This window comes from Haliotis cracherodii, unplaced genomic scaffold (assembly GCF_022045235.1).
Source record: "Haliotis cracherodii isolate W230 unplaced genomic scaffold, xgHalCrac1.p SCAF_5, whole genome shotgun sequence".
NCBI classification, from domain to species: domain Eukaryota; kingdom Metazoa; phylum Mollusca; class Gastropoda; order Lepetellida; family Haliotidae; genus Haliotis; species Haliotis cracherodii.
This window is the reverse complement of record NW_027266308.1, coordinates 58716774-58736589: the sequence shown is the minus strand read 5'-3', so window position 1 is coordinate 58736589 and position 19816 is coordinate 58716774. Positions and strand designations below refer to the sequence as shown.

Here is a 19816-nt window from a genome sequence, read left to right as displayed (position 1 = left end):
CACTAGCGTCCATCAGTATTCTGGTGACAAGCTGGTGATGCCGCAAAGCTTTTGAAGGTATCAAGATGGCTGTTTTACCCTCAAATAGTATCTACACTGACGGTGGACGCTCATTTAAGAGTAAAATATGACTATGTAGAGCTGATATGTATTGAACTGTTAATCCTTAATAGAGTTGATTTAGGCGGATGGAAGACATGCAAACATGTACCCGCACGCACACGCGCACGCACGCACGCACGCACGCACGCACGCACACACACACACACACACGCGCGTGTCTTTTAAGGACTGAAGCTGTTTATCTAACACCGACCTGCTTTTGAACTGTCCCCCTTACCATACAGTTCATGCAATGGTGTGTTCTTGAGTAAAAGGAGCAACTAAGCGTGACAGTTCGCATAACTATGTGTCAAGCTATTAAAGTGATTACGTATTTCATTTGTCATATTACATGAAGACAGCGACATACAGTGAGACATGCTGTATACACACGTACATCTCTTTTACGGTCGTGACTACATAAGTCACACTGACGGACCATGCAGAATTTTTTCATCCAAAACATTCAAATTGTATATTCTTAGGAGATGTCAGCATAATCTGTTTAAGATATAAAGACATTTTATAATGTTTGGCACCATTTAGAGTTAGAGTTTGCTCTAAATTGTCAGTTTGTCTTGACCTTGTAGTGTGTGCCCAGTGTGAGACGGAGCAATCTCATTAAAAACAAATCTTCGTGCTCTCTACCGCTACACCAAAGAATCTTTGTATAGCAGTGGCGAGCGCTAGAAGATGATGTTAATGGGATTGGAGACGGAGACATTGCCTTTGTGTAATCAGCATAATCGGCGAAATGCTAACATTTCAATGCTATTTACAGTAAACTACGGTTATAACGAACACGCTTATAACGAACTGACGGATATGGCGAACTTACTTTTTGGTCCCGACTACTTGCTGTAGTCATGCTGTATATGTACTTATAACGAACTACGGTTATAACGAACTAAAATTAGTAGTCCCTTTGAGTTCGTTATAACCGTAGTTTACTGTATGTAACAATTGAGTTACCAGGCAAAGCAGTTGCTCTTTTAACGACCTGGACTGCCATATATGCCGGAACGTATTCCTCCTTTAACAGTGATTTGGTCAGTTTGTTAAATCTAACTTTGTCATCAGGTCAAATTATCCCATATACATAAACTCAGGTCATCATAAGTTATTATGTCTTGAATAGATATATCGTATTACATATAAACATACCAATGGGCATGAATGACCAAGAAGTACGTCTCTGTCATTCGTTACGCTGGATGTGACACCCATTCTTTACTGGCTGGAAAAGGTCACATATCTGTTCTGAGTGATACGACCTTTGACCCCAGGTTCCTTCTTGGCCTCAATGGTAACTGTGAATCCGTCGCCGGCGAGGGTGATATTGACGGTGGTGAGACAGGTGTTGCTGGTGACGTAGAGAGGGAGGTCAAGCTCGCTAACTAAGTCCACGTACGTCCCTCTCTCCGCCTTGAACGACTGAAACATGGAGAACAATACCATTACTAACACGACGGTTACCGTGGTTTCACTTCTAAACTCTGGGTAATTTACAAACTCCGTCGGATGATTATGAATATTTCTTTATAAAAAGCCTTAAAGTTTATTCAAATTATACACCTGCCCTCGTAGTTTTCCCTTAGAATTGACGCTCTCATCGTACACATGTTCATGTTTCGGAATAACTATGTCTGTAACGACCTATCTAACCACATGTTCTTACAACAATGGATTAATGGTCACCATTTGTAGTTTCATGCACGCAGGACAACATAAAATATGCCGCTAAAATTATTAAGGGACCGGTCATTTATTATAAGGAAGGGGAAGGGACGTCAGAAGGAATCAGGGCCCGTTCCTCAAAGCGATCTTAGCGCTACGATGATCGTAAGACCTTATAAAAGTATGGGACTTATGACCACCTTAGCGCTAAGATCGCTTTGAGGAACGGGGCCCTGGGGAAGTTCACCAAAACATATGACAGTCTGTAGGGAAGGGTTATAACAAAACTACACACATTTGGCGAGGTCGTGGACTTTTTATAATACAATATAAAGTGCTTTTGTATTTTGTTTTTTTCATGGAGGGTCAAGGACATGGGGAAGGTCATCCAAAAATATGACAAGCACTAAGGGAGTACATTATTTCATTACATTAATGTGTAAAAAAAAACTTAGATGATATAATATGCTTTTACAGTGAATGGAATTAGCTACTAACATGTCTTTGTCCTGTATGTTTCTTACAAGGCAACTTATTCATTTTTTTGTTTGTTTGTTTGTTGTTTAACGCCGCACTCAGCAATTTTCCAGCTATATGACGGCGGTCTTTGTTAATAATCGAGTCTGGATCAGACAATCTAGTGATTGATATCATGAGCAGCGATCCTCGCAATTGGGATCGATGACATGCATCAACCAAGTCGGCGAGCCTGACCACCCGATCCCGTTAGTCGCCCCTTACGACAAGCGTAGTCGCCTTTTACGGCAAGCATGGGTTGCTGAAGACCTCTTCTACCCCGGATCTTCACTTATTCAGTAAGATCAATAGAGAGTTTAACGTTTGTCCTGTGATCCTGACTATATTACTGACTATATTTATACAGTTGTTACAAAACAAGCAAAATTAACTTTCAAAGCAAATAATGTTCAAACTTCACGAACGTCAATCTGACGTTTAAATGTGACGTCATTCTCACAATAAACTAACAGCCAACTTGAGATCAGTAAGCTCATATTTTTCTATATCTCAAAAAGGCTCGGAGCTTATAACCTTAACACAGTCGAGACATATAATCCGTCATCTCCTCGTAGCGCGTAGATTGTTCACGTATTCAGTAGTGGAAAACTGACAACTGTTTAACAAGAACACCACACATCACAGCTTGGCCGTACAACACTGTCCCTTTACAAGGAATGTACATAGCCTGTCACCTTCAGGGCGTTGAAGACATCAAACAGCGCCTGGTACGTGACCCATCGGTTGCTGGTCACCACTGGCTTGGACTGTCCGCTCGGAGCGTCAGTCTCAAAGAACAGAAGACCCCATCTGCAGGTGAAAATACATTTTGGTTAGGAAAGAATGTCCGAATATCTAACGCGTGACGGCTGGATTTAAATTTTGTGAAAGGTTATCAGGCTCCAGCAATGCCGTCACGTTAACGGTTGTCAGTTAAAGAGAATGTTTAACTGCTACTCTCTGTTTAAATAAGTCTTGTTGGAACAAAAGAGAACAAATATTACTACTGTGGAATAGCTTCGTCCAGTTGTGAATGAGTGACTTAAAATATAATGTCGCATCGGCATTATTTCAGCCAAACAGTGACCATAAGATAGTGTCTGTGAACATATATATTTTTATAATTATCTGAAAACCAATATGAGCTATTTATATTTTATCATTATTATATATATTTATTTTAATTTAAAAGTTTTCATTTTATTTTATTTATCAGCGAGTGAGTGACTGAATATGGATTTACGCCGCTTTAAGCAATATGACGGCAGGGTACACGTAAAATGAGCTTCACACATTGCGCCCATGTGGGGAAACGAACCCGGACCTGTGGCGTGTCGAGCTAACGCTTTAACCATTAGGCTATTCCACCGCCCCTTACTTATTTGGACCCTCTTTTCTTTTATTTATTCATTCACTTCTTGTCGTTTTTAGATCACAACCTATTTGCTTGGTAATTCATAATGGCAGCAGGGAGTTAATTACCCTGGAAGGTCGAGGATGAGATCTACACCGATCACCACCTACTTGCTTGGTAAATATATAATGATAGCAGGGAGAGTAACCACCCTGGAAGATCGAGGATGATGTCTACAACGATCACCTACTTGCTTGGTAGATATATAATAACAGCAAGGAGATTAAACATCATGGAAGGTCGAGGATGAGGTCTACACGATCACCACGTACTTGCTTGGTAGATTTATAATGGCAGGGAGGTTAAACACCCTGGAAGGTCGAGGATGAGGTCTACACGATCACCACCTACTTGCTTGGTAGATATATAATGGCAGGGAGATTAAACACCCTGGAAGGTCGAGGATGAGGTCTACACCTACTTGCTGGGTAGATGCAGGTTGACGGCCCCGGTTGGGTTCCATGAATACCAGGAGGCTTCTGTGCCGGGTTTCTGTAGGTCAATACAAACACGCAATCGTTATGCACAGTGGGTTATGTCCAAACTGTACAGGCACAAAATATTACAGTATGTAATTTATACAACGTTCGTGTAATAATCCAAGGTGATTCATTAAAGCTGTTTACAGATTTCGGGTTATGTCTCCCTATATACAGATGCAAATCCGGCTCATCTTTTGTCCTCCTGAATCATGTATTTACTTGTGTCATGCTTCTGAATCGCGCCTATCCCATCCCATACCTCTTCATGAGTGCAATAGTGAGAGAGTTGGGTTTAAAGCCGCTTTGTATTCTAGTTATATCACGGGGTGTCAGCTTGTTGTGGGAGGCAAGCCTTAAGTGATGCAGCATGTAGGCATGAGTAATACCCACCTGTTGATAGGACCCGTTTGCCAGAGCTACAACGTCATACCTAGGCCTGCAAAAAGTCAGACAGTAATTAAATAAGTGTCATTGTGAAAAAAGGAGTATGTCGTTTCACCGATCTATCATTATGTCAGATTAGAGGGGTTTGGGTTGTTAACCATTTGGTATTAGTCGCCAAAAACATCATTTAATGTTCCGTTATCGAATATATACAGTTCTGATTGGCAATCAGCTCTCATTGTTATATGTAGTCTATTAATACACCGACGTACATGCGCATGGTTCTTGTGTGAAAAGGCTTGCATTTAAAGGTATCAAATGGGATTTGATACCTGATATTAATCATGTTTTCGCAAGACAAGATGTCTTCCATGTCTTGGCAGAATAAACATTCTCATCCAGTAGCAAGTGTCCCTAACCTTATGTGGCCACCCACACAAAACCTGGCCCCACTATTTGTGAATACACTACCTGGCAAGGGTCATGAACCACATCTCTCCATCCACTGGGGCGCGATCTGACCGGCTAGTGTTCTGGCTCAGATTAGCGAAAGGGAAGGATATCTCGATGGACCAGAACGTTGCTGAAACGGTAACGCTATTTTTCAGGGCATTATAATTTGCAGAGGCCCGAGGTCTTCCATTGAGTGGGCGACAAAGGAGATAACGCTACTTTTCAGGGTATTATCATTTGCAGAAGCCCGAAAAGACCAAGGGCTTCTGCAAATGACAATTCAATGAAAAATAACGTGATAATGGCCCGTCGTCAAGCAATATGAGGGCCTTATCAAGTAACAGTGGCCCGCTCATTTCTGATAACATGCGGGCGGTTTAATGATAATTCTATCCATTTTAGCTTTAATTTCAAATGGTATGCATGTAAAAGACTTAGTACCATGCAATTGACGTAATAAGGGTTTCAACTTGCATGGATAATGGTATCGCTTTATTATTTAGTGATCAGATATTCCTACATTCTTACCTTCCTCGTTTGGAACCGTGCTTTCTAAATTATTCATACTATTATTGAGGAAGCGTCTTGATACAGCATATAGTTAGGAAATAAACATTGGAATGGACCGATTATTTACTCATATCATCACACGTGGCTTTGTAACAGGGAAAAAAACCAAGTTGCTTGTCAAAAAGGACGTCTGCAATTTTCTATGTTGACTTGTACCATATGTTCCCATGTGTATTTTCAGGTGAACAATTATCTTTCCTTTGCATGTGTTTGTGACGGTGCCACCGTCGGGTCAGGATACGCTCACCTTTTCGTGAACACCTGGCATCATCACTATTTGATACTGATTCGTAAACACGTGACTCATGGTGTGGTCGGAATCTTACAATTTGATCTGATGATGACATTTCTGATTATGGAAAGTGTTTTGTCGCTTTCATTTCTAAACGACGCTTTTTATTGGTGACAATAACGTTTGTTTGTTTGTTGTTTAACGCCGCACTGAGCGAAATGCCGGCTATATGACGCCGGTTTGTCATAATCGAGTCTGGACCAGACAAACCAGTGCTTGACATCATGTGCATCGATCCACGCAGATGGGATAGGATGACAAGCATCAAACAAGTCGGCGATTATGGCCATCCGATCCCGTCAGTCCCGCCTCTTACGACAATTATAGTCGCTTCTTACGACAAGCATGGGTTTCTGAAGACCTATTCTGTACCTGCATCTTCACGGGTCTGACAATAACGGGATGTTAGGTACCTGGGACCGTGGCGTTGTTTACCGCCCCATCCGTGTAGACCCCCTTCTGCTGGATGCCCTCCCAATCCTGCCAGTCCCCTCCGTCCATGTAAGCCTGTAAAGGGAGAGAGTAAGGATGATTCTGATATTCGCGATATAACTCCAAAACTGGGCATCACAGTATACCCCAATCTTATAAAAATCAGATCTTTGTAAAACAAAGATCTGAGGACATTCCTTTACAGATCACGCCAGAACGACATTTCGCGAACGACCAATGAAATAACTGAAAAGAGGTCGACATTAACCAATTTGAAAGCAGCTTTCTCGAGCTATACGGCACAATCTCGACATTGAGGCAAGAGCGAAAAGCGGATCTGGAGGCGTAGGTGCCTTTTCAAAACCTCCGTTTTAAATCAGTTTGTTGTTGACGTATTCAACGCTGTTCAATCAACATTTTATTGTATTTTAAAGTGTAATGATGTCTCATTGGCCTTGAGTCCTGGTGCTGTCCACCCATTGTCAGACAATACGCACCTTACACCTGGTGTACAGCACGTGACAATAAACTGTAATTCTTCTTTCTACGCTACATACTTCTTCAATGAGCTATACAGACCATCCTACCCCTTATATTAACCGACAAATGTCAATAAAATGTTATTGTTGAATAAACATGTCTTATCATGTGACAATTGATGAAGTTCACTGAGTAATTTGATTTATGAAAATGTCCAAAAGATATATGGTACACATGTTGATCAAAGAAGCCTGACGAAAAATAGAAAAGGGTTTTCTGATATAAATATGTTAGTAGCACTTGTCTACTTGAAGACTTTGAAAGTACATGACAAGTGGGCGGTGGTGTAGCAAAGTAGTTGAAGCGTTCGCTTATCATGCCGAAAACTTGGGTTCGATTCCTCCCATTGGTAAAAAGGTGTCCCCCGCCATGATATAGCTGGAATATTACTAAAGGCGGTATAAAACGATTCTCACTGACAGACATGACAAATCTCTGTTGACAACAAGTCAACAACCCACCTTAACGTACTTACCCGTGACAGCATGAGATCCCAGGTCGTGCTGAGGGCGTTGATCTCTATTTCTTTGTACCTGCCCGAACATAAGCAAAATACGGTAGACAGCATATTATTCTAGATTGTCCGACTTGTTTCTAACCAACCTCAACAACACATTAATTGGCTTCAGGAATGATATTTCAGCCGATCAATTTCAACGTCATTTTTGGACTTTTGGAAAAATAATGTTTAAATAAGATCTAAACAGTTCAAGATGGCTCGGATTCCATGATAGCTATTAACATTCCACAGCCTGAATGTTTAACAAAAGTTTTTTAAACTTTGTAAATGAAATTAAATTTGCTCTCAGATTTGTTAGATATTTTTACGTAGATGCTCACATGCTCATGCTGTTGTCGACGTCAAGGAACACCTACAAGAGCAGAGATCCATTACCAGTAATATTAAATGCTCTATATTTTACTACAAGGCATAAATGTGAACAAAATTTATTATCTTTTATCACGTTTGGTCCACGACCGGTAAAACTCTGGGTTAGAATACGTGTTCAGCAACCCATGCTTGTCGTAAGAGGCGACTATGGGATCGGGTGGTCAGGCCCGGTGACTTGGTTGATGCATGTCATCGTATCCCAATTGCATAGATGTCAATGCTCTTGATATCAATTACTGGATCCAAACTCAATGAGTTACAGACCGTCGCCATATTGCTGGAATATTACTGAGTGCGGTTAAACGACAATCAACATCAACGAGACAGTGAGCTGCTTGCTTTAGACATAATGCCTGATCTCCTTGCTCACTCTTGGTCTGCCTTGGTATGTTGACATCAGGGTCATAACCTTTACCCTCTGATGACCCTGCCTAACCTTGTCTTCTAGGTTATAAAAATAATAATTTTGGTTTTTAGACACCGCCTGCATCATCATTAAGTCTGCAAATTTGCTGCATCATCATTAAGTCTGCAAATTTGATCCAGAGTGTTATATGATAATGGGTAAATGCGCGTGGAAGTTGTTCAGCAACGTTCCATCTGGACGAGTCACTGCTGGCAGTTATCAGTCAGGTCAAACACTGCGTCCACCAGTAGAGGATGATAAGAACCCTCATTGGATTAAGGACTGCCACTGTGGTCTAGTGGATAAAGCGGAAGGTCGGTGGTTCGATCCCCTGGTAGCATCATACCAAAAGACGTTGCTGTTACCCTGCCTGGCGCTCGGCATTAAGGGGATACGATAAAGACTGATCGGTTCGGAGTCATGTTGAAATTAAGTGCGGAATGGTATCTTAGTGTCGCTTGCACTTTTATACTAGCATTAGTCTGGACTAGTACAAGCAAGCACACACACACACGCACTTACGTACGCACGCATGTCGTCGCTATATAAGTGCAATAATTTGGAACGCGACGTTAAACCCCATTTCGCCTTAACTCACCTCGCTTTATAAGTGTAATAATCTTGCACGCGACCTAAAACCACATTTCACCTCACCTGACTTGATTAAATGGTCATTAAAATAGCGGAATGGCTAACCGAAGAAATAACTGTATTCCTTACCTCAAATGCATTTTCTTGATATACTGGAAAAAGAAATGGATGGTATTACATATATGTGTTTGACCCATTTCGTGATAAGAATAAAGACACTATGGTAACACTTCACTGATTGTTAGTTTTGTCATTAAGTGGTAAACATTGGAAACATCACTTCTTAGCGTACATGTTTCTCTATATGTTTCCGTGGTTCGCGTTTCTTTTGGTGGTGGGTATATATATGAGAAAGTTATGCAGGCAAACTTCTGTTATGGAAATTTATCAAATTATTACAATTGTTATTTCCACGCTTAAAGAGGTTATTTTGTTAAAAGTTGTTATCTTGTGTTGTGACATACTTCGTGTGTCTTTCTGTGTCATTGTCGCCCAGATGTGTGGCTCTTGCAGGTACGCCCCAACGTACAGCAGCTGGTCGTCCCAGCGTAGTTTCACCTTCGTCTCAACAGGGGGCGCTGGGAACTGAGGACCCCGGATGTCTAGCAATAAAGCAGTTTAAGATTTTCTATAAAACTAATGGTATGCACAATTAAATAAGTCCGTTACATTTTCATACATCGGCTTTATTTCCAGGTTTGTTTGAGATTGTAGGAAATGATACTCCATTACGCCTATAAAGTTTCCAGTGAAACATGTGAAATATTTCAGTCAACTTTCACGATCTAGATTATGTGTTTCTTTGGCATGACGTGACGTGACATCCACCGAGGTCGTAGCGTGACGAGACAAGCACCGACCTCGTAGCGTGACGAGACAAGCACCGACCTCTTGACGTGACGAGACAAGCACCGACCTCGTAGCGTGACGTGACAATCACCGACGTCGTAGCGTGACGAGACAACCACCGACATCGTAGCGTGACGAGACAAGCACAGACCTCGTAGTGTGACGTGACAACCACCGACCTCGTAGCGTGACGAGACAAGCACAGACCTCGTAGTGTGACGTGACAACCACCGACCTCGTAGCGTGACGAGACAAGCACCGACCTCGTAGCGTGACGTGACAATCACCGACGTCGTAGCCTGACGTGACAATCACCGACGTCGTAGCGTGACGAGACAACCACCGACATCGTAGCGTGACGAGACAATCACCGACGTCGTAGCGTGACGAGACAACCACCGACATCGTAGCGTGACGAGACAAGCACAGACCTCGTAGTGTGACGTGACAACCACCGACCTCGTAGCGTGACGAGACAAGCACCGACCTCGTAGTGTGACGTGACAACTACCGACCTCGTAGCGTGACGTGACAACCATCGACTTCTTTGCGTGACGTGACACCTAACGACCACACAGCGTGACTGGACACCCACTGACCACACAGCGTGACTGGACACCCCCGAACACACAGCGCGACTGGACACCCCCGACTTCACAGGGTGACTGGACACCCACTGACCACACAGCGTGACTGGACACCCACTGACCAGACAGCGTGACTGGACACCCCCGACCACACAGTGTGACTGGACACCCACTGACCAGACAGCGTGACTGGACACCCCCGACCACACAGTGTGACTGGACACCCACTGACCACACAGCGTGACTGGACACCCACCGACCACACAGCGTGACTGGACACCCCCGACCTCACAGCGTGACTGGACACCCACTGACCACACAGCGTGACTGGACACCCCCGACCACACAGCGTGACTGGACACCCAACGACCACACAGCGTGACTGGACACCCCCGACCACACAGCGTGACTGGACACCCAACAACCACACAGCGTGACTGGACACCCCCGACCACACAGCGTGACTGGACACCCACTGACCACACAGCGTGACTGGACACCCCCGACCTCACAGCGTGACTGGACATCCACTGACCACACAGCGTGACTGGACACCCACCGACCACACAGCGTGACTGGACACCCACCGACCACACAGCGTGACTGGACACCCACCGACCACACAGCGTGACTGGACACCCACTGACCACACAGCGTGACTGGACACCCACTGACCAGACAGCGTGACTGGACACCCCCGACCACACAGCGTGACTGGACACCCAACGACCACACAGCGTGACTGGACACCCCCGACCACACAGCGTGACTGGACACCCACTGACCACACAGCGTGACTGGACACCCCCGACCACACAGCATGACTGGACACCCACTGACCACACAGCGTGACTGGACACCCCCGACCTCACAGCGTGACTGGACACCCCCGACCACACAGCGTGACATGACACCCCCGACCACACAGCGTGACTGGACACCCCCGACCACACAGCGTGACTGGACATCCACTGACCACACAGCGTGACTGGACACCCCCGACCACATAGCGTGACTGGACACCCAACGACCACACAGCGTGACTGGACACCCACCGACCTCACAGCGTGATTGGACACCCAACCACCACACAGCGTGACTGGACACCCCCGACCACATAGCGTGACTGGACACCCAACGACCACACAGCGTGACTGGACACCCACCGACCACACAGCGTGACTGGACACCCAACCACCACATGGCGGAACGTACCCATAAAGTTTTCCGTCCAAGGTACCTCCTTCCACGCATCTTCGTCGAGTCGTCCGTCAACGGTGATGGTTTTGCCGTTCAGGTGATTAGCCACATAGTGACGGGGGAGTTCGGGGGAGCACGATGCTGCCACCTTAGCCTCCTCCGAACATTCCGAGTTGCAGCTAAAACAAAAACCACAAATCATCAGGGGTTTTCACACATGTGTCTTTGACAGAAGAAAAATAATGAGAGTTCCGGTTTCACAGAAACTGACGCCCGCGAAGCATAAACTAGAGTCCATATATAGTAATAACATCATGATATTTTAAAGGTGCAGCTAAATGTGCAAATGGTCATAATGTAACTGTGAATTGTTTTTAAGATGATATCATCTTGTCTTTTTGAAGTGCAGGCAGAACGGGTTTAAGCAGAATGGACTGTAAGCTGAATGAGAAGTCGCCAAAAAGGTAGTTGGGTATGATACATTATTTTATTATGATCCATATTTCACATTATCTTATTGAAAACAACATTCGTATGATACAAAACACATCACATGTGTCACTTGTAGCCCGAAAAGAGGTGAAGTGAAATTGGGTTTAACGCCGCGTCCAAGATCATATAGCGATGTGCATGCGCGTGCGTGTGTGTGACTGCTTGTACTAGTCCGGACTGATGCCGATTTATAGTGCTAGCTCACTGAGATACCATGTCGCAGCTTAACATGAATACCCCACTCAGGCACAGTATACTAACTCCGATCCGACCAGTCCTTGTTTTAGACCCTTAATGCCGAGCGCCAAACAGGGTAACAACAAGTACCATCTTTTAACGTCTTTTGGTATGACGCCGTCGGGGATCGAACCCAAGACCTTCCGCTCTCCGGGCGGACGCTCTACCACAAGACCACGGAGGCGGTCTCAAAACATAAAGAACATGATGAATAACATAACATTAATATGTAACAGTGAATGATATGTTGGTTTACCAGTCTCTGACATGTGTAGTGTTCACCATTTGTATGTAGTGTAAGGTACGAGTACCCATGCATCCTATGTTTACAAAAGACATTCTGATGTTTACCAGGGACAGACGAAGATAGGTAAACTACAGTCATGAGGACTCCTTTCTTTGGAGATTAAGTATTTCCATTCTGCCCTGTACAGACACAAGACGATTGTCACATGTGTAAACACTCCGTAAATTTGATATGTTGTGAAAGCTACTCTGTCAACTCCTTTTGTAAACATCGTCACCTTATTCAAACTGTGAATAGTTGCAGTGTAAGCCTGGATGGTAACTCTCATGCCTCTCCCATATTTGACATCTTTGTTGGTCAGCAATGAACACTTATTGTTATGGGTAATTGTGTTTGCAAATATCACATCGTGTATAGAGCCATAAACAATGAACATTCTATTACAAAGGTAGGTTCAACACATACACTGACGGGCATAAGAATGTACACAGCCGTGTTTGATGGTGGCTAAAAATGAAATAAACAAGAAATGGTTAGTATTTTCTTTAAATTACATTTTAGAAGCTGTAACATAAACAGCAACCACAACGTCGTCCGAGGCGGGCATCGGTATCCTAGGAATGACTGCCTCTGGAAAGAGGTTTGAGCAATCCTTGATGAGTGCCACAACCACATATACACCTATTGCACGGTTTAGGGCATCTAGCAACATATTGCAGTCACAACAAACCGACCTCTGTTGCTCTTCCTTCGCCATGTTCGTCCCAGGGTGACACCATATCACGCCCCTGGACGTCGATTCACGTCGGTTACGTATCATGGAGTGCAACGAAATCGGCAAGCGTACAATTTCATGGCTTGCAGCTCCTGCAGTCTGCTATCTTTATTGATGGAAGCAAAGTTGCAACTTTTAGTACAGAAACCTCTACAACTCTCGATAACCAGCGACACCGAACATCGGCTATGTTTCCATTGTGTTAGCTCGACCCTACAATGTACTTGTGGAATGTCTCGCGTCGTGTGATTTGAACTAAATCAAATTAATCTCAGAACTTAAATTTGAATTCGACTTTTTGCTGCATGGGATTATGGATAATCACACACTGAACGGATACCTATATCCAATCAAACACAAGGCTGGTCTTAATTTCCGCATCTTAAATGTAATAAAGTTGGCTTTACCGTCATGTGCGGTGTAATATAGTATAGTTCTGCCATGAACTATTAAAACGTCAAAGCACTCGAACGCAAGCGTCTTCGTGCTTTAACTATTTGTTCAGGGCAAAACTACGTTGTATTACACTGCACATAGGGGTAAAGCTAACTTTGTTTTTTGTACCAAGTTTAACATGTATAAGAATTTGGAAGGCTTTAACGTATAGATAAGAACGGTGTCCCCATCAAACGCCCAATATATATACCCTACAGCCCAGACTTAGCCCCCACCTGTGATGTTACATTGCAGCTGTATGATTTATGTACTACAGTTATATCACAACTGTATGAACACCTACCACGGTTATATCACAACTGTATGAACATCTACCACGGTTATATCCCAGCTGTATGACGCATCTACCATGGTTATATCTCAGCTGTATGACGCATCTACCACGGTTACATCACAACTGTATGAACATCTACCACGGTTATATCACAGCTGTATGACGCATCTACCACGGTTATATCACAACTGTATGAACATCTACCACGGTTATATCACAGCTGTATGGACATCTGCCACGGTTATATCACAGCTGTATGACGCATCTCCACGGTTATATCACAGCTGTATGAACATCTACCATAGTTATATCACAGCTGTATGACGCATCTACCACGGTTATATCACAACTATATGAACATCTACCACGGTTACATCATACCTGTATGACGCATCTACCACGGTTATATCACAGCAGACCGCCACCGTGGTCTAGAGGTAGAGCGTCCGCCCGGAGCGCGGAATGTCCGACATGCCAAAAGACGTTATAAGATGGTATTGTCTGGCGCTCGGCATTAAGGGACTAAAACAAGGATACTGTGTCTGAGTGGGGTATTCATGTTAAACTGCGGCATGGTATATCTGTGTGCTAGCACTATAACGCGACATCAGTCCACACACACACACACACACACACACACACACACACACACACACACACACACACGTCGCTATATAATTGCAAAAATCTTGGACGCGACGCTAAACCCCATTTCACCTCACCTACATCACAGAATGTTACATGTGTAACATTACACGGTTATGTAACAGTTGTATGATACATGTAATACAGTTATCCACGGCTGTATGATACATATACTGCTGTTATATCACATGATACACGTACTATAATATCACAGCTATATGATACATGTACCACTGTTATATCACAGCTTTATGATGCATGTACTACTGTTATATCACAGCTGGATGAAACATGTACTACTGTTATATCACAGCTGTATGATGCATGTACCACTGTTATATCACAGCTTTATGATACATGTACTACTGTTATATCACAGCTGTATGATGCATGTACTACTGTTATATCACAGCTGTATGAAACATGTACTACTGTTATATCACAGCTATATGATACATGTACTACTGTTATATCACAGCTTTATGATACATGTACCACTGTTATATCACAGCTGTATGATACATGTACCACTGTTATATCACAGCTTTATGATACATGTACTGCTGTTATATCACAGCTATATGATACATATACCACTGTTATATCACAGCTTTATGATACATGTACTACTGTTATATCACAGCTGTATGATGCATGTACTACTGTTATATCACAGCTGTATGATGAATGTACTACTGTTATATCACAACTGTATGATGCATGTACTACTGTTATATCACAGCTGTATGATACATGTACTACTGTTATATCACAGCTTTATGATGCATGTACTACTGTTATATCACAGCTGTATGATACATGTACTACTGTTATATCACAGCTGTATGATACATGTACTACTGTTATATCACAGCTGTATGATGCATGTACTACTGTTATATCACAGCTGTATGATACATGTACTACTGTTATATCACAGCTGTATGATACATGTACCACTGTTATATCACAGCTGTATGATACATGTACTACTGTTATATCACAGCTGTATGATACATGTACTACTGTTATATCACAGCTGTATGATACATGTACTACTGTTATATCACAGCTGTATGATGCATGTACTACTGTTATATCACAGCTGTATGATGCATGTACTACTGTTATATCACAGCTGTATGATGCATGTACTACTGTTATATCACAGCTGTATGATACATGTACTACTGTTATATCACAGCTTTATGATGCATGTACTACTGTTATATCACAGCTGGATGAAACATGTACTACTGTTATATCACAGCTGTATGATGCATGTAAAACGGTTATCCACAGCTGTTTGATGCATGTACTACTGTTATATCACAGCTGTATGATGCATGTACTACTGTTATATCACAGCTGTATGATACATGTACCACTGTTATATCACAGCTGTATGATGCATGTACTACTGTTATATCACAGCTGTATGATGCATGTACTACTGTTATATCACAGCTGTATGATGCATGTACTACTGTTATATCACAGCTTTATGATACATGTACTGCTGTTATATCACAGCTGTATGATGCATGTACTACTGTTATATCACAGCTTTATGATACATGTACTACTGTTATATCACAGCTGTACATCATCAACATTGAAATGGCATTCAAGTAGGCCAATGATGTCTACACCATGTAAGTATATGTTCTCCTGTGCATCACTTCCTTCTGTGTAACATGTGATAAAAACCTCAGCTTCGCCAGCCGACAAGGGCTGTTCAAGTGCAGGTTGTGACATTTACTCCAGCTGACTTAACAGCAAACTAAGGTTCCATGGTCCCGGCGTTGATATACGTGAATTATGTGAAACTGCGACATTGAGAGTTAGCACACAAAGAGGGTTCAAATGTCTGGTATCAATCATGCGAGTACTGTTCCTTGGTCGAAGTCTGGCATCTGTATAAATGTTCAACAACATTAACGCTACCTGTACAAAAGCCCTTCCTTACATGACGCCCATAAATAATCTTATATATAGGTTGCAATGGCTGCGTACATTCTTACCTGCCTTGTCAAACAGTAAAACACAACAATACTAAAGTATCCACCACCTGGCCGTTAAACCAAATTATAACCACATACATATCGACGTATGGACAATGGAATGCACATACACATTTCCTTTCGAATGAGATAGGGTGTTGTACTTTAGGATTGTATACATTCACATGGTTCATTCAATGTTGGTTATTTCCATTGAGGTCCTTAATCAGCAAGAAGTAATTAGTGTTTGAGGCAAATATCATATGGTAATATATACCAAAATAACGACGTCATTATATGGACTGACTTGATTTTCTGCTTTATCGGGCTAATCAAACAACTACGTCTATGTTGGGTGTGACAAACCGGTTTTACTGACAGGTTGTTCAACGTTGTAAACAATCTTACCTCCTCTGATAGTCGGGGATTGTAACAGTGGGATCGTCATCCTCTTGGGTAGGGTTTTCTGACCAGGCTAAATATCCAATGCCAACACCAAGACCAAGACAGGCAGCGCAACCGATCACCCCGATGATAATAGCGAGTTGTGGAGACGATGACCCCATGTTGTGTCTCCGGAGTAAGTATTCAACTGTAGCTGGCCGGCGAGATCCTGGTGTCCGTTGTAGACATGCGGGCGGGAGGCGGAGGGAGATTACTGTCGCTGCCCTTCGGCTAGCGTGATTAGAAAAAGTCTCGGAGGACGGTAAAAACAGGCAGTATGTGCGACTGTTGGTGTGGGATGTTGACAGGTGTTATTACCAGCTTTATAAATTGGCTATTGTTGTAACGGTGCAAAAATAGACATAATGGCTCGGTAGCTCACCTTTCACGAATATGCAAAGGGGTGAGGTGAGGTGAGGTGAAATGAGGTTCAACGTCGCGTCCAAGATTAGTGCACTTATATAGCGACGTGCATTCAGGTGTGTGTGTGTGTGTGTGTGTGTGTGTGTGTGTGTGTGTGTGTGTGTGTGTGTGTGTGTGTGTGTGTGTGTGTGTGTGTGTGTGTGTGTGTGTGTGTGTGTGTGTGTGTGTGTGTGTGGGTGTGTGTGTGAATGTGTGTGTGTGTGTGCTGCTTGTACTAGTCCGGACTGATGCCGATTTTATAGTGCTAGCCCACTGAGATACCATGTCGCAGTTTAACATGAATACCAAACTCAGACACAGTATACTGACTACGAACCGACCAGTCCTTGTGGTCGTAAAACCTTAGGACTCATTAGTTTGTAATTAATTTCTTTAACGTAATTCAAGGTTTCGGGAATGGCAACATAGGTTTCAGCTCAATCAATCAGATTTTTAGAAACAGAGTTGAAAAGTTCAACTGTTTATAAAGCATTGGTCATCTAATGGTCAGGACACCTTATAACATTTCAGTTAACTTCGTCAGCAGGTTGTAGAGAAAATACGAAAATGTAGAAAGTTTGTGGTTGTGGTAAAACATACCTGCGCGATTTCCGCTCAGGTAACATTTAATGACAGGGCATTTAGGCATCCATTTGGGAACTAATTGTGCTCCCTCCCTGCTGATCTGTTTCTCCATGCATACGTGTCAGAATTTCTTCTCGGATTGGCAAAATCAACTCAAGGGATTCTGACAAAGAAGTCGGTCAATAATGGTCAACTAGCCACTCCCCTACCACTGCTTTGCCCTGTAGAACTAGTAATGTGAGTGAGTGAGTGAGTGAGTTGGGTTTAACGCCGCTTTTAACAGTATTCCAGTTATATCGCGGCGTGTCAGCTTAATGTGGGAGGAAAGCCCGAAGTGATGCAGGTCTCAGACGTTTACCACTTCGGTGAAACCCACGAGCACGGGTATGGTGCTGACAAACCTAGAAACATAATCGGGGCGAACCGGGATTCGAACCCACAATCATAGGTTTCTGGCGTGCCCAGGGGACGCAACTCTGCACAGCGAATTGCGTGCCCCCTGAACGAGTAATGAAAGAGACCAGTGAAACCATTCTTTTATATTCAGATGCACACATATTCAAGGTGACACAAATCTACTATTCTGTATGACAAGAGGTACTACTTTTGCTTTCCAAAAGTCATATTCCCTTCATGTCCCTACAGCAGCTAAAGCCTTTGGTGCCTCCTTGTCACAACGTTCGAGATACAATCAAGCACACCACTTCCTACGACTCTTGCTCAAAAGTGTTTTTTTAGGGTTACAACATTCAAGGCCTTAGTGCATGCTTTAGGGTACATTTTAAGTAGAGGACATTTCCAAATGTGACGCATCAGTGACCACAATGATGTCCGATGCAATTCTCTATGTTGCCTTGAACCATATGTCTCCGTGTTCTTTTCAGGTGAACACTTGTCTTTGCATGTGTTTGTGACGGTGTCTTCGGAGGGACAGGATACGCTCACCTTTTCGCGAACACTTGGTATCATCACTATTTGATAGTGATTCATAACACACGTTCATGATATAGTCGGGATCGTTCAATGGACTTTTCTTCTGGATCCTGCCGGACTTTTTATGATGATTGAAAGGGTTTTGTTGCTTTAATGCAATAGTTGTAAGTTCAGGGTAGGGGTGTATATGGAATGCAGCAGATAATCACGTTGTTTTTTATTGTTTTGTCCACAGTTTGTTGACATGAACTGCACTAGCATCCTGTTTGAGTGACGAGTAAGCCTTGTTTTTGTGTTTTTGCCCATTAGCTGAGATAACACTTCAACAAGTCCATCAGTAGGGGCTTCGCCTATCACACATGCTATGTGCTATACATTTCTGAATCGAGACATCATACACGACGTTTAAAGAATGTTTGAGTTTACATTTGCAGCATGACAACACTTCCTTCTTGGTCACCACCATCAGTCAGGTTCTAAGTTTCCCTTACTTGTCGTGAGAGTCAGTTTGCTCAGTATATTTATCTGACTGATTTCATGCCCTCGTGACCCCATTTCCGTGCTGATATTACCTGCTTCTGCCTCGACAAGAAGACCTGGGTTCGATTCCCGACATGGGTACAGTGTGTGAAGCCCATTTCCGGAGTCCCCCGCCGTGAATTTGCTTGAATATTGCTAAAAGCGGCGTATAACCATACTCACTCACTCACTCACTCACTCACTCGACAAGTTTCAGGACACCGTGATACAACAGCTGGGATATTGCTGTGTAATTCAACAGACACAGTTCAGTTTTCTTATCATTTTGTTTCATTACTTCGTGTTCACGTTTGCCGCACCATTTGCCACCTGACTTAATGTAATAAAGTGAATTGTGTAAAAATGCTGTCTTCCTTCGCACAATAATCCACATTTGGAAACTAACTAATTATAAAC

General features: G+C 43.1%; 1 protein-coding gene across 1 annotated transcript; it reads right to left on the bottom strand.

Moving 5' to 3' along the window:
* Positions 1–252: 252 nt before the first annotated feature.
* On the bottom strand, positions 253–17318 carry LOC139442724 (uncharacterized). The gene is made up of 12 exons (XM_071223604.1): positions 16925–17318; positions 11403–11566; positions 9216–9353; positions 8881–8903; positions 7703–7734; positions 7338–7395; positions 6304–6397; positions 5047–5158; positions 4582–4627; positions 4131–4201; positions 2991–3105; positions 253–1536 (listed from the first exon to the last, which is right to left on the bottom strand). The coding sequence occupies exons 1-12, from the start codon at positions 17080–17082 to the stop codon at positions 1333–1335; spliced, it is 1215 nt and encodes a 404-aa protein (XP_071079705.1). The 5' UTR covers positions 17083–17318; the 3' UTR covers positions 253–1332.
* Positions 17319–19816: the final 2498 nt, after the last annotated feature.

What these genes read in the sequence shown, in the direction of transcription:
- LOC139442724 (XM_071223604.1), bottom strand. Translation starts at nt 17,082, where the DNA reads ATGGGGTCATCGTCTCCACAACTCGCTATTATCATCGGGGTGATCGGT. An exon ending in ATCAAGAAAATGCATTTGAG is followed by an intron (nt 7,735 to 8,880) that starts GTAAGGAATACA and finishes CTGCTCTTGTAG; the next exon opens with GTGTTCCTTGACGTCGACAA. An exon ending in GTCGACAACAGCATGAGCAT is followed by an intron (nt 7,396 to 7,702) that starts GTGAGCATCTAC and finishes ATGTTCGGGCAG; the next exon opens with GTACAAAGAAATAGAGATCA.